This window comes from Piliocolobus tephrosceles, chromosome 12 (genome assembly GCF_002776525.5).
Source record: "Piliocolobus tephrosceles isolate RC106 chromosome 12, ASM277652v3, whole genome shotgun sequence".
NCBI lineage: Eukaryota > Metazoa > Chordata > Mammalia > Primates > Cercopithecidae > Piliocolobus > Piliocolobus tephrosceles.
Genome location: NC_045445.1, coordinates 75,929,704 through 75,945,995, shown reverse-complemented (window position 1 = coordinate 75,945,995; position 16,292 = coordinate 75,929,704). Strand labels below are relative to the sequence as shown.

The following is a 16,292-nucleotide window of genomic DNA, read 5'->3' as shown; positions in this document are numbered from 1 at the left end:
TTTTTTAGATTAATTTAAAAAGAAAAGGAGGGAGGTTGCCAAGCAAATGAAAGCAAAAAGAAGCATTCAAGGTTTCTATTTAATTTAAGAACCAACTATTTTGGGGCAATTCAGAAATAACCTTCTTCATGAGACAAGCAATGCCTATGCCAGTTACAATTTTTTTTTAAATCTGTTAAGCTGATTCTTCTAATTACTTCCATATTATCCCTTTTACAACCTCTTAGCCCAGTTAGAAATAACTTTAGCCTAGGTGGAGTCACTGCATTCACTTCTTTTTTTGACTAAGTAGCATTGGTCTTCTCTCAATTTAGTCTGCAATATACATATATATAAATGTATATTAATATAATATATAAATATATGAAATATATATGTAATTTATATTTTGAGACAAGTCTCACTCTGTTGCCCAGGCTGGAGTGCAATGGGACCATCTCAGCTCACTGCAACCTCTGCCTCCTGGGTTCAAGTGATTTTCCTGCCTTAGCCTCCCTAGTAGCTGGGACTACAGGTGTGTGCCACCATGCCTGGCTAATTTTTGTATTTTTAGTAGAGACAGAGTTTCACCATGTTGGCCAGGCTGGTCTTGAACTCCTGACCTCGATCCACCCGCCTGGGCCTCCCAAAGTGCTAGGATTACAGGCATGAGCCACCGTACCTGGCACTGCATTATATTTTAAAAAAATGAATAGAAAGAGGTCTTATGATCGTTTGAAGAGTTTTTTAAACTATCTGCAATTTACATAAGTATTGAACTTATGTTTTCGGCATTTGAAAAATCAAATTTTCCCTTTTATTTCTGTTTGCCCATAGATTACATTCAGCTGAAGCAAAAAGATTTTTTCCTACTTTCTCTATACCTTTCCCATATTACTGACACTTCCCCATGAACTGATCACCTGAATTGTTTGATACCAACAAAGCCCAAAATGTAAGCACTTTATATAGAAAAATTAGATTATATTAGGTATTTTGTTTTCTTTTCTTTGCCGTGTATACGTTTATCTATTTTTTTAATTTTTAATTTTTGTGAGTATATAGTAGGTGTGTATATTTATAGGGTACATGAGATGTTTTGATACAGACATGCAATGCATAATAATCACGTCATGGAAAATGGGGTATCCATCCCTTCAAGCATTTATCCTTTGTGTTATAAACAATTCAGTTATACTCTGTTACTTTTAAATGTACAATTAAATTATGATTGACTATAGTCACACTGTTGTGCTATCAAATACTAGGTCCTATTCATTCTTTTTCTTTGTACCCATTAACCATCCCCTCTTCCCCTTACACCCCCCACTATTCTGTTTACTTATTTAAAGCTATTAAATTAATATTTAATCATTTTTTCTTTTTTATCAAACCTCAGACTTGACCTATGGACTGTTGATCACCATTCCCTGCAGGTAGCCATCAAATGCCACAGATTCCTAGAAAGAGCTTCTATTTTTGCTATGTAGAATTAATTTTCTTCCTGGCAATGACAGCAATAGCTGGCCTAGAAAAGTGGAATGGTTGTTAAAAAAAGGTTTGCACTAGTGAACAACATGACTGCCATAAAATGAACTCCTTTTTTTGGTTAACAAGTTGCGTGGGACTTTTTTTCTAGGAATAAGAGCTTTTTAGATTACTGTGTGTCAGACACTAAAACCTGATAATTTAAATAAATGACTATTATTTGATAGTATTATAATGTGTATGTTGATGTATTTTTGGATTCTTTGCTGCAATTATGATTTCATAAGTGCATGAACTCCTTTCTCTATTTTTTTTTTTTTTTTTGAGACAGGATCCTACTCCATCACACATGGTGCATTGCAGTGATATGATCACTGCTTACTGCAGCCTCGACCTCCCAGGCTCAAGTGATCTTCCCACCTCAGCTTCCTGAGTAGCTGAGACCACAGGCATGCACCACCATGCCCAGTGAATTTTTGTATTTTTTTGTAGAGACAGGATTTTGCCATATTGCCCAGGCTGGTGTCGAACTCCTGGACTCAAGCGATCCGCCCTTCTCGGCCTCCCGAAGTTCTGGGATTGCAGGCATGAGCATTCATGCCCAGCCGAGTCCCTTTCTCTAGTACTCTGTCTTATTAATTTCTACAAATGCTTTATATGTACAAGATACAGTCTCAAGCAATTGCAATTCATAGGCCTTATTTGGATCCAAGTCAAACAAAAAACTGTTAAACTAGTAAACAGTTATAAGACAATTGTAAAAATGTGAATACTGCCTGGATATTTGATGATATTGAAGAATTATTTTAGGTGTGAAAATGGTATTTTGGTTTTTAAAAAAGAGTCTGTATTTTTTAGAGGTACATATTTAAATATTTACACATGAAATGATGTGATGGCTGGGACTTGCTTCAGCATAATCTGGGTAGAGGGCAGTGAGTGGTGGGTGTAGGAATGTATGAAATAAGATTAGCCAAGTATTATGAAGCAAGGTGATAGGTACATCAAGTTTATTATGTTCTTATACACACACACACGCACACACACACACACATAATTGAAAATTTCCATAATAAAAAGTTTAAGAAAAATGAGGCTATCTTTTGGAATAGTTCTAATTGCTTGGGGTCAAGATTGGTATAAAAGTTAAATAATAAATTTCTCCAGATTCACTTTAATCCTTTCATACTTAAGAGAAATCCTTTCATATTTGAGAATACTAAAAGGTAATTATAACATTACTCTTTTTAAAAAGAATGTTACCTGTATTGTTTTTCTTATCAATGCTCTTAGGAATATATTCTATACTTGTGGCCCTGATGGCTGGCAAGGCAGAAGTAAGATATAATCCTACTGTTATACAACCCCCAATGATAGCAGAGTTCATCCGAGAGCTTGGATTTGGAGCCACTGTGATAGAAAATGCTGATGAAGGAGATGGTGTTTTGGAACTTGTTGTAAGTAAGAATTTTTGTGTGATTAATAAAATTTCCAGAAAAAAACTTGGTAAGGTTCAGAGAAGAGTTGTGAAGATAATTAAAAGTGGGGAAAATAAGATATGATTAAAATTAAGGAAACTGGAAAATGGAAGGGTAAGGTATGATTTAATGGTACTCTTCAAGCATGGAATGTAAAAAGATAATTGTCTTATCTCTATTAACCAAAAAAGAATTGGGTTTGAATGAGTAAATGAAAATTAACTTTTAAAATACAGTATGATTCCTATCTAGTAGCATGTAATTGAATAAATTCCAGATGCATTAAAGACTCAAATTTTATAAAGTCTTAAAACCCGGTGTAAGGCATATTGATTTAAAATGATCACTTTCTCCAACCAGCAAATCAGCTGCTAGGATTCTTTCCTGTGGAAATATGATCATATATGGCTGGGCAGGGTGGCTCACACCTGTAATCCCAGCACTTTGGGAGGCTGAGGTGGGTGGATTACTTGAGGTCAGGAGTTCGAGACCAGCCCGGTCAACATGGTGAAACCCCATCTCTATGAAAAATACAAAAATTAGCCAGGTGTGATGGTGTGCTCCAGTAGTCCCAGCTACTCTGGAGGTTGAGGCATGAGAATCACTTAAACCCAGGTGGCGGAGGTTGCAGTGAGCTGAGATCACACCACTGCACTCCAGCTTGGGTGACAGAATGAGACTTTGTTTTTTTAAAAAAAGGAATATGAACATTCATAAGATTATATTTATTATATAATTTTAAGAGCAAAAATTTAGAACCAATCTATATTAAATGTCCTTTAATAGGGAATGTTTAAATAAATTATGTATAGACATATTGTAGAATACAATACATATGTTGAAAGAGTAAAATAAATCAATATTAACTGACAAGTAAAGATTTCTAGGACATATTATTTACTTAAGCAAAACAAGTTGCAGTGTAATACTTGTGGCATAATCCCATTTAATAAAAAATGCAAAACTACATGCATATGTGCTTATATATGTATATAAACACCTAGAGAAAGGACTAGTGTATACACATGATTAACAGTGTTTATCTCAGGAAGAGAGTGGGATTGAGGGAGAAGAGCAAAGAGAAACTTGCATCGTTTCAACACTGAAAATTTTATGGCTAAAATGTATTTAAGTTTATTTGTATAATTAGAAAAATTAACCTTGTACCAAAATAAGTTCCAGTTTAAGCAAAAATTTGGATGTAGGCTGGGTGTGATGGCTCATGCCTGTAATCTCAGCATTTTGGGAGGCCGAGGTGGGAGGATCACTTGAGCCCAGGAGTTCACGACCAGCCTAGGCAACAGGTAAAACCACCTCTACAAAAAGTAAAACTTTAGGCCAGTCGTGGTGGCTCACGCCTGTAATCCCAGCACTTTGGGAGGCCGAGATGGGTAGATCACCTGAGGTCAGGAGTTCAAGACCAGCCGGACCAACATGGTGAAACCCCGTCTCTACTAAAAATACATAAATTAGCTGGGTGTGGTGGCGCGCGCCTGTAATCTCAGCTATTCGGGAGGCTGAGGCGTGAGAATTGTTTGAACCTGGGAGGTGGAAGTTGCACTGAGCCAAGACTGTGCCACTGCACTCCAGCCTGGGCAACACAGTGAGATTCTATCTCAAAAAATAAGAATAAAAAATTAAGTAAAAATTTAGCGAGGCGTGGTGTCATGTACCTGTAGTCCCAGCTACTTGGGAAGCTGAGGTGGGAGGATTGCTTGAGCCTGGGAGGTTGAGGCTGCAGTGAACTGTGTTCATGCCACTGCACTCCAGCCTAGGGGACGGAGCAAGACCTTGCCCGCCTCCCAGAATTGAATGTAAATAATGAAATCATGAAATTACTAGAAGAAATATTTGGAGCATTTTTTTTCAATATTATGAAACTTTCAGACATACAGTAAAGTCAGAAGAATTGTACAGTAGATACCCTATATACACCAGCTAGATTCTACAATTAATATTTTACTGTATTTGCTTTATCGTACATCAGTCCGTCAATTCATCACTGAAATACTTTTAGATTCACAAGGAAGTACAAAAATAGTACAGAAAATTTCCATGTAGCCTTAATCTAGCTTTTCCCAATGATAACATCTAATTCATTTATAAAACAATATTGGAGGCCGGGCGCAGTAGCTCATGCCTATAATCCCAGCACTTTGGGAGGCCGAGGTGGGTGGATCACCTGAGGTCAGGAGTTCAAGACCAGCCTGGCCAACATGGTGAAATCCTGTCTCTACTAAAAATACAAAAAATTAGCTAGGCATGGTGGCATGCGCCTGTAATCCCAGATACTCAGGAAACTGAGGCAGGAGAATTGCTTGAACCTGGGAGGCGGAGGTTGCAGTGGGCCAAGGTCATGCCATTGTGTTCCAACCTGGGCAACAACAGTGAAACTCCTTCACACACACACACACACACACACACACACACACAAAAAAAAAAAGAAAAAAAAGAAAAAAAAGAAAAAAACAATATTGGAGTAGGAAGCGTTTTTCTAAAATACGATACAAAACCAATAAAAGAAAAGATTAATAGATTGATGAATTCAGATACCTAAACATTTCTTCTTGGGAGGAAAACACTGAATGGAAAGTCAAAAGGCAATTAAAATAATTGTATTCATATCATAGATGAAGGTTAATTTTCTTCATATATGAAGAACTTTTATACATCAATAAGACAAATGTCATCAACCCAAAATTTCTTTTTGATGATAAAGGATATGAACTGACAGTTCACAGAAAAGCAAAAACGATACCTCTTAAACCAGAAAAGATGTTCAACTTCATTTGTAATGAGTAAAGCAAATTAAAATGGCACTGAAGTACCATTTTCACTTATTGGATTGGTAAAGTTAACAATTTTAACACTGTGTTTTTGATCTCTCATGTATTGCTGGTGGAGTGTACATTGATACAAGCTGCCAACAGAGGAATTTGGCAATATCTGTCAAAGGTGAAATTGCACATAGCCTTTGCCTCACAAGTTCCACTTGTAGAAATTTATCCAACAGACATGTTTGCATATGTATGAAATGATATGTATGCAAAGATGTTCATTATAGTATTGTTTACAATAGCAAAAGATAGGGAAAAACTAAATTTCAGTCATTAGGGACTAAATACATTATGATACATCCATATCATGGGATACTGAGTAGCTATTGAAAAGAATGAAAAAGAATGAGTAGGCTTTTATGTTTTTAAGGATTGAAAAATAATAGCTTCTTTGAAATACCATAAAACTCACCTTTTTAAAGTGTATAACCCAGTGCATTTTAGTATATTCACAGACTTGTGCAACTATCACCACTATCTGATTTCAAAACATTTCCATTCCCATTAAAATAAAACTCATTAGTAGTCATTCTTTAGTCCTAATCTCTTACCTGTACTGGTTCTACTCTCTCTACTCTAGGCAACCACTAATCTACTTTGTATTTGTATAGATTTGCCTATTCTGGACATTTCATATAAATGGAATAATATAATATGTGGTTCTTTGTAACCGACTTCTTTTATTTACCATAGTGAATTCATGGTTGATCCGTGTTCTAGCATGTATCATTACTGCATTCCTTTGTATTACCAAATAATATTCTGGTGTATGAATATACTACATTTTGTTGATTTATTCATCAGTTTATGGACAATTGGATTGTTTCCACTTTATGAATATTGCTGCTATTGTAAGTAATGCTGCTATGAACATTCATGTACAAGTTTTTGTGTGAACTTATGTTTTTAATTCCCTTGGGGAATATACCTAGAAGTGGAATTACTAAGTCATCTAGTAACTCTATATTTAGCCTTTTAAAGGACTACCAGACTTTTTCTAAAGCAGCTGTATCATTTCATATCCCCACCAACATTGTATTGATATTCCAATTGTTCCATATGCATGTCAACACTTGCTGTTACCTTTTTATTATAGCCATCCCAGTGGAAGTGAACTGGTATCTCATTTTGATTTTGATTTGCATTTCCCTGATGACTAATGATGTTGAGTATCTCTTCTTGTGCTTATTAGCATTTCATAAATGTTCTTTGGAGAAACAATTCGAATTTTTGCCTTTTTTTTTTTTTTTGAGACGGAGTCTCTCTCTGTCGCCCAGGCTGGAGTGCAATGGCGCGATCTCGGCTCACTGCAAGCTCCGCCTCCCGGGTTCACGCCATTCTCCTGCCTCAGCCTCCCGAGTAGCTGGGACTACAGACGCCTGCCACTACGCCCGGCTAATTTTTTTTGTATTTTTAGTAGAGACGGGGGTTTCACCGTGCTGCCAGGATGGTCTCGATCTCCTGAACTTATGATCCACCCGCCTCAGCCTCCCAAAGTGCTGGGATTACTGGCGTAAGCCACCGCTCCCGACCATTTTTGCCCATTTTTAATTGGATTGTTTGTCTTTTTATTACTGAGTTGTAAGAATATATATTCTAGATACAAATCCCTTATCTGATATATGATTTTCAAATATTTTCTCCCATTCTGGTATTGCCTCTTTACTTCCTTGGTGGTGGTGTTTAGAGCACAGAAGTTTTCTGGGTACAGCGTAGGTGCATGTGCATATATTTATGAGGTATATGAGATGTTTTGATACACGCATGCAATGAGTAACAAACACATATAAAATGGGGTATCCATCCCCTCAAGCATTTATCCTTTGTGTTACAGATAATCCATTTATACTCTTTTAGTTATTTTTAAATGTATGATTAAGTTATTATTGACTATATTCATCCTGTTGTGCTATGAAATACTATGTCTTATTCATTCTATTTTTTGTACTCCATCTTGTTTTCTTGAATAAATGCTTCTTAGATTGCTGCAAACTTGTTTGATTTCCAGATTTCTGGAAAAAGATGGTTCTTACAATTTCTGCCCGTTTTCTCATGGCTTTTACAGAGAGAATTTTAGAGGTCTTACTGTACCATTTGCACTGATATCCCTTCAGCAGATATACTTGAATAAATCCTTCTTAATTGGTGGTATGCCCTTTGGTCAATTTCTAGAGTATTTCAATGGTTGTTTTTTGATACTTTTGTCAGTTTTATCATTGCTTTTTGAGGAAAGGATTTGCTGAGCTCCTCACACAGTCATTCTAGAAGTCATGCCCATCCATCTTAGAATTTAATGCCCAGCTAAACTATAACCCCACTCAAGATATAGGGAAAAATACATTTTTTAGACATAAAAAGTCAAAACACTTTTGCCATCCATTAACTTCACTTAAAGTTATACTAGTGGTTATATACTTTAGCAGGATGAAAAAAAATTCCAGAGGGAAGCAAGACTTTGGATACAAGAAACAATAATAAATGTCAAATCCTCTATCACTGAGTAGTAGTGGCAGGAATTGGGAGACTTTTAATGAGATCCTCTTCTATCTGGGACCATATATTTGTTCGATGTGGTATAAAAATGATATCCTAATGATCATATCTAAAGCATACTAGTAGTGCAATTAAGATCTTTTGTGGCAATCCCATGAGTCCTTTTGTGAAAAGTGGTAACTCGGGCTGGGCACAGTGGATTACTTGAGGTCAGGAGTTCGAGACCAGCCTGGCCAACATGGTGAAACCATGTCTCTACAAAAAAGACAAAAAAATTAGCTGGGCATGGTAGAATATGCCTGTAACCCCAGCTACTTAAGAGGCTGAGGCAGGAAATCACTTGAACCTGGGAGGCGGAGGTTGCAGTGAGCCGAGATCGCGCTGCTGTATTCCAGCCTGGGTGACAGAGCAAGAGACTCTGTCTGGGGAAAAAAAAAAAAAAAGATGACTCATGTTTAATGGCGGATAAAGTATATTCCTGAAGAACAAATGCTTTGTCTTTAACAGGTGAGAGGAATGACGTGTGCCTCCTGTGTACATAAAATAGAGTCGAGTCTCACAAATCACAGAGGGATCCTGTACTGCTCCGTGGCCTTGGCAACCAACAAAGCACATATTAAATATGACCCAGAAATTATTGGTCCCAGAGATATTATCCATACAATTGAAGTAAGTGCCAAGAATTTATGTTTCTGTGTTCTTACCTATTTAATCAGCATTCCCGTGAATCATTTCTGGTTTGCATCAGATAGAGGCAATGAAAAAAAAAATCTAACTCCTTTGAATACTTCAGACAAGATCTGTCTCAAAATTTAATGTAAATGTGTCTGCATTTTTTTTTTTTTTGGTCTTTTTCAGGAAAAGTTAGGCAAAGGTACATTTATACTATTAATCAGGAGCAAACAAGTTAGAACCACAAAACACTCAAAATATTTAGAAAATGAAAATAAAGTATAATTTGTTATAAATGAGATTCATAGTAGTTACTAAGAAAGTGAAGAATCCTGCTTGATGGCTTTTTGTTTGTTAGGTCAAAACAAAAGACCTATTTTTAAGTTAAAGTAAGAAATTTAAAAGACCAAACCCAGCTGGACATGGTGGCTCATGCCTATAATCTCAGCATTTTGGGAGGCCTAGATGGCAGAATCACTTGAGGCCAGGAGTTCAAGAGCATCCTGAGCAACATAGCGAGACCCTGTCTCTGCAACAAAAATGAAAATAATTAGCCAGGTGTGGCGCCACGCACCCTGAAAGTGTTAGTCACACGAGAAGCAGAGGTAGGAGGATTGCTTAAGCCCAGGAGTTCAAGGTTACCGTGAGAGAGACCCTGTCTGTAAAACAAACAACACAACCCTTTCTTTGTGACAGATTCATTGTGTGTTCTTCAATAAATCTTAAGTGGTAATACATGTGAATGTATTTTAAAAGTTTCAGTATGCTATAGAATTGGTGTTCAAGTGATTTAAAGCATCTTAATAGTTCAATTAAGATCCTATTAGTATAGATGACATTACCATTACCATTTTTGTGAAACTAATGTTACTGAGTACCTACTATGTGCCCCAAGACTGCAAAGCTTCAACCCTTAATTGCCACAGCAATGTGGTCATATTCATTTTGGAGGTGAGGAAACCCAGATTAAGAGAAGTTAAGTTACTTACCAGAGTCACATAGCTAGTAACTGTCATAACTGGGATTTGAGCCTAATTACTCTGACTCCAAAGCTCACGCTTGTTCTATTCACTGTGCACTGCCAACAAATGTAAAATGGCAGCATTTCCCCTAGCAGTTGGAAATATAATGTGTATTACTATCTATGGTCAGATAAGTCTTGCTTAGGGGTAGTTTCCTTTTTATACTTTGTTTTATTGGGGAAAATGATTTTTGTTCATGTTCTTTTTCTGATAAAACAAGAATAAATACTGCATATGCAAGGCCTTGAATAATCTATTTAGTATGGTGCTAGCTTTTTTTTTGTTTTTTATGTCTGAGACAGAGTCTCACTCTGTTGCCCGGGCTGGAGTGCAGTAGCGCGATCTCAGCTCACTGCAACCTCTGCCTCCTGGATTCAAGTAATTCTCCTGCCTCAGCTTCCTGAGTAGCTGGGATTACAGGCGCCTGCCCCTACACCCAGCTAATTTTTTGTATTTTTAGTAGAGACGGGTGCTCTCGAACTCCTGACCTTGTGATTTGCCTGCCTCGGCCTTGCAAAGTGCTGGGATTACAGGCATGAGCCACCGTGCCCAGCCTGGTGCTAGCTTTTATGGCCTATTAATGAGAACCTCTACTGAGGACAGTTGTACTTGAGTTAAACTGTTATATATAGGATAGATATTAACTAGAATTAAGGAAATATTCACTTCTTTGATGAAAGTTTGGAAATAAAGGCAATCAAGAGCAGGAAGCACATCTTCATCTTTGTATTCCCCAGAGTGACTTGCCCTCAGTAACTGAGCTGTTCTCAATGACAATACCATGGCTTAGAATTTCTGTACACAACGTATGTTCAGTGAAATAATTTTTTCTCATGAATTTCCTTAGAGCTTAGGTTTTGAAGCTTCTTTGGTCAAGAAGGATCGGTCAGCAAGTCACCTAGATCATAAACGAGAAATAAGACAGTAAGTACTTTTAGAGTGTCAGTAAAAAACAGATTTTGACTCCTTATTACAAGTTTAACATCCTTTTTGCATGTCAGTTTTTATAATACCATCCTTATACTGGATGAAATGTTCACAATGTGTGTCTCTCTATAGTACATAGAATCTTTACCTATTAGCTATTTATGACCATTATTTTTCTTTTTCTATTTTTTCCATATAAGATGGAGACGGTCTTTTGTTGTGAGTCTGTTTTTTTGTATTCCTGTAATGGGGCTGATGATATATATGATGGTTATGGACCACCACTTTGCAACTCTTCACCATAGTCAAAACATGAGTAAAGAAGAAATGATCAACCTTCATTCTTCTATGTTCCTGGAGCGCCAGATTCTTCCGGGATTGTCCATTATGAATTTGCTGTCCTTTTTATTGTGTGTACCTGTACAGGCAAGTGAATTGTTAGCAAATATATTTGTTAATAATGAAAAATAAGCAAAATTTGGCAGGCAAGGTTTTATTTTCAACTACAAAACTGATGTTAGCCAGAAGTCTGATCATTTTATGCCATATACTTTACAAAAATAATCTTCAACTGGGTACTTATTTAAGTAGATAATAGACACCATTTAACCCCTAAGAAAGAGGTCAAGTTTTTTGGATTTGGTATTTATATCTACTACTGTATATAACGTTATTTTATTTTTAAATTTTTATTTATCTATTTTTTTTTTTTTTTTTAGAGATGGGGTTTTGCTCTGTCACCCAGGCTGGAATGCAGTGGTACAAGCACAGCTCACTGCAGTCTTCAACTCCTGGGCTCAAGCAGTCCTTCTGCTTCAGCCTTCTGAGTAGCTGGGACTTACAGCCGCTAGCCACTGCACCCAGCTCAATGACTTTATTTTTGTTATTTCTTCCTGGCACTTCAGTTCATTACTTTCTGCATGTTTTAAACTCTTTTTTCGAGATAAACTTTTACTGAGGAATAGAATACTTCTATCAAATAAATATTTTCCTTTATCTGATCCTTATAAAAGGCAATAATGATTTTAAAAAACATCTTAGTTTCTCTGTTTTAATGAAATAAGCTTTCCAGTTATATTTACCAACAGAAACAGCCAACAGATTTCATAGCTTGTGATACACCACTTAGTTTGAGTTTTGGAAAGATGGGTGAGTTTTATACAAAAAAATCCTTGAAGAAAATGTAATTCCTTTCCTAGTTCCTGTTTTTGCTGGCCTCAGAAAGAAAATTCTGCTTGGTGTGATGGTTCATGCCTGTAATCCCAGCTACTTGCGAGGCTGAGGCAGGAGGGTTGCTTGAGGCCAGGAGTTTGAGATCAGGCTGGGCAACATAGCAAGACCATCTCTTAAAAAAAAAAAAAGGAAGAAACATCTGATTTTCCTTGTATTATGGAATATCCATTGGATCGTAGATGATAGCCCCCACAGGCTTATATAGCAATTTGAATACCTCCCTCTGCATGTATATCTATTGAAATACAAACATGATTGTTTTGGCTTAATCTCCTTTTAGTGTTTATGGGTTAGCTAAAAGCCAAAGAAAGTGACTATTGATACTTTAAGTTATTGAAATATATATGAATTTTTAAAAATTCATTGATTATCATTCCTATATTGCAGTTTTTCGGAGGCTGGTACTTCTACATTCAGGCTTATAAAGCACTGAAGCATAAGACAGCAAATATGGACGTACTGATTGTGCTGGCAACCACCATTGCATTTGCCTACTCTTTGGTTATTCTTCTAGTTGCAATGTATGAAAGAGCCAAAGTGAACCCTATTACTTTCTTTGACACACCACCTATGCTGTTTGTGTTTATTGCACTAGGCCGATGGCTGGAACATATAGCAAAGGTAAAGTAAGAAAGGGTGACATTTGTTAAAATGTTGGGTGGATAAATGACCATAGTATTTTTTAGGCCAGTCATTGGAAATGTATGTTTTTATGTAGTTAACCATATACTGAAAGACATATTTTCATTTTGGCAATATTTTAAGTTAAATATCCATTTAGAAGATTTACCAAATATGGAATTAATACTGTAGATTGTACAGTATGTCTGTTTAAGAGAGACAAATGAGAAATACTTATCACTTGTTTACTACATCACATTATTAATTGAAAATTGACATGACCACATGGTTTAAAATAATGATAGAAAAAATTCGGGGGCGGAGCAAGATGGCCGAATAGGAACAGCTCCAGTCTCCAACTCCCAGCGCGAGCGACACAGAACACCAGTGATTTCTGCATTTTCAACTGAGGTACTGGGGTCATCTCACTAGGGAGTGCCGGACAATCGGTGCTGGTCAGCTGCTGCAGCCCGACCAGCGAGAGCTGAAGAAGGGCGAGGCATCGCCTCACCTGGGAAGCGCAAGGGGGAAGGGAATCCCTTTTCCGAGCCAGGGGAACTGAGACACACAACACCTGGAAAAGCGGGTAACTCCCACCCCAATATTGCGCTTTAAGCAAACGGGCACACCAGGAGATTATATCCCACACCTGGCCGGGAGGGTCCCACACCCACGGAGCCTCCCTCATTGCTAACACAGCAGTCTGCGATCTAACTGCAAGGCAGCAGCGAGGCTGGGGGAAGGGCGCCCGCCATTGCTGAGGCTTAAGTAGGTAAACAAAGCCACTGGGAAGCTCGAACTGGGTGGAGCTCACAGCAGCTCAAGGAAACCTGCCTGTCTCTGTAGACTCCACCTCTGGGGACAGGGCACAGCTAAATAACAACAACAACAAAAAAGCAGCAGCAACCTGTGCAGATGCAAACGACTCTGTCTGACAGCTTTGAAGAAAGCAGTGGATCTCCCAACACGGAGGTTGAGATCTGAGAAGGGACAGACTGCCTGCTCAAGTGGGTCCCTGACCCCTGAGTAGCCTAACTGGGAGACATCCCGCACTAGGGGCAGTCTGACACCCCACACCTCACAGGGTGGAGTACACCTCGAGAGGAAGCTTCCAAAGTAAGAATCAGACAGGTACACTCGCTGTTCAGCAATATTCTATCGTCTGCAACCTCTGCTGCTGATATCCAGGCAAACAGGGTCTGGAGTGGACCTCAAGCAATCTCCAACAGACCTACAGCTGAGGGTCCTGACTGTTAGAAGGAAAACTATCAAGCAGGAAGGGCACCTATACCAAAACCCCATCAGTATGCCACCATCATCAAAGAACAGAGGCAGATAAAACCACAAAGATGGGGAAAAAGCAGGGCAGAAAAGCTGGCAATTCAAAAATTAAGAGCGCATCTCCCCCTGCAAAGGAGTGCAGCACATCGCCAGCAACGGATCAAAGCTGGTCAGAGAATGACTTTGACGAGATGAGAGAAGAAGGCTTCAGTCCATCAAACTTCTCAGAGCTAAAGGAGGAATTATGTACCCAGTGCAAAGAAACTCAAAATCTTGAAAAAAGAGTGGAAGAATTGACAGCTAGACTAATTAATGCAGAGAAGGTCATAAACGAAATGACAGAGATGAAAACCATGACACGAGAAATATGTGACAAATGCACAAGCTTCAGTAACCGACTCGATCAACTGGAAGAAAGAGTATCAGCGATTGAGGATCAAATGAATGAAATGAAGCGAGAAGAGAAACCAAAAGAAAAAAGAAGAAAAAGAAATGAACAAAGCCTGCAAGAAGTATGGGATTATGTAAAAAGACCAAATCTACGTCTGATTGGGGTGCCTGAAAGTGAGGGGGAAAATGGAACCAAATTGGAAAACACTCTACAGGATATCATCCAGGAGAACTTCCCCAACCTAGCAGGCCAGGCCAACATTCAAATTCAGGAAATACAGAGAACGCCACAAAGATACTCCTCCAGAAGAGCAACTCCAAGACACATAATTGCCAGATTCACCAAAGTTGAAATGAAGGAAAAAATCTTAAGGGCAGCCAGAGAGAAAGGTCGGGTTACCCACAAAGGGAAGCCCATCAGAATAACAGCAGATCTCTCAGCAGAAACTCTCCAAGCCAGAAGAGAGTGGGGGCCAATATTCAACATTCTTAAAGAAAAGAATTTTAAACTCAGAATTTCATATCCAGCCAAACTAAGTTTCATAAGTGAAGGAGAAATAAAATCCTTTACAGATAAGCAAATGCTTAGAGATTTTGTCACCACCAGGCCTGCCTTACAAGAGACCCTGAAGGAAGCCCTAAACATGGAAAGGAACAACCGGTACCAGCCATTGCAAAAACATGCCAAAATGTAAAGACCATTGAGGCTAGGAAGAAACTGCATCGGCCGGGTGCGGTGGCTCAAGCCTATAATCCTAGCACTTTGGGAGGCCGAAACGGGTGGATCACAAGGTCAGGAGATCGAGACCATCCTGGCTAACATGGTGAAACCCTGTCTCTACTAAAAAATACAAAAAACTAGCCGGGCGAGGTGGTGGGCGCCTGTAGTCCCAGCTACTTGGGAGGCTGAGGCAGGAGAATGGCATAAACCCGGGAGGCGGAGCTTGCAGTGAGCTGAGATCCGGCCACTGCACTCCAGCCTGGGCGACAGAGTGAGACTCTGTCTCAAAAAAAAAAAAAAAAAAAGAAACTGCATCAACTAACGAGCAAAATAACCAGTTAATATCATAGCGGCAGGATCAAGTTCACACATAACAATATTAACCTTAAATGTAAATGCACTAAATGCTCCAATTAAAAGACACAGACTGGCAAACTGGATAAACAGTCAAGACCCATCAGTCTGCTGTATTCAGGAGACCCATCTCACATGCAGAGACATACATAGGCTCAAAATAAAGGGATGGAGGAAGATCTACCAAGCAAATGGAGAACAAAAAAAAGCAGGGGTTGCAATCCTAGTCTCTGATAAAACAGACTTTAAACCATCAAAGATCAAAAGAGACAAAGAAGGCCATTACATAATGGTAAAGGGATCAATTCAACAGGAAGAGCTAACTATCCTAAATATATATGCACCCAATACAGGAGCACCCAGATTCATAAAGCAAGTCCTTAGAGACTTAACAAAGAGACTTAGACTCCCATACAATAATAATGGGAGACTTCAACACTCCACTGTCAACATTAGACAGATCAACGAGACAGAAAGTTAACAAGGATATCCAGGAATTGAACTCATCTCTGCACCAAGCGGACCTAATAGACATCTATAGAACTCTCCACCCCAAGTCAACAGAATATACATTCTTCTCAGCACCACATCACACTTATTCCAAAATTGACCACATAATTGGAAGTAAAGCACTCCTCAGCAAATGTAAAAGAGCAGAAATTGTAACAAACTGTCTCTCAGACCACAGTGCAATCAAACTAGAACTCAGGACAAAGAAACTCAATCAAAACCGCTCAACTACATGGAAACTGAACAACCTGCTCCTGAATGACTACTGGGTACATAACGAAATGAA

At 38.4% G+C, this 16,292-nt stretch overlaps 1 protein-coding gene across 7 annotated transcripts in view; it reads left to right on the top strand.

Moving 5' to 3' along the window:
* ATP7A (ATPase copper transporting alpha) overlaps positions 1–16,292 on the top strand; it is a 155,766-nt gene that overhangs the window by 103,770 nt on the left and 35,704 nt on the right. For all 7 annotated transcript variants that reach the window (XM_023202322.1, XM_023202325.1, XM_023202321.1 and 4 more), the window contains 5 exons: positions 2,761–2,924; positions 8,783–8,944; positions 10,817–10,893; positions 11,097–11,322; positions 12,517–12,750. In XM_023202322.1, the coding sequence (XP_023058090.1) occupies positions 2,761–2,924; positions 8,783–8,944; positions 10,817–10,893; positions 11,097–11,322; positions 12,517–12,750 (863 nt within the window). The remainder of the gene's footprint in view (positions 1–2,760; positions 2,925–8,782; positions 8,945–10,816; positions 10,894–11,096; positions 11,323–12,516; positions 12,751–16,292) is intronic.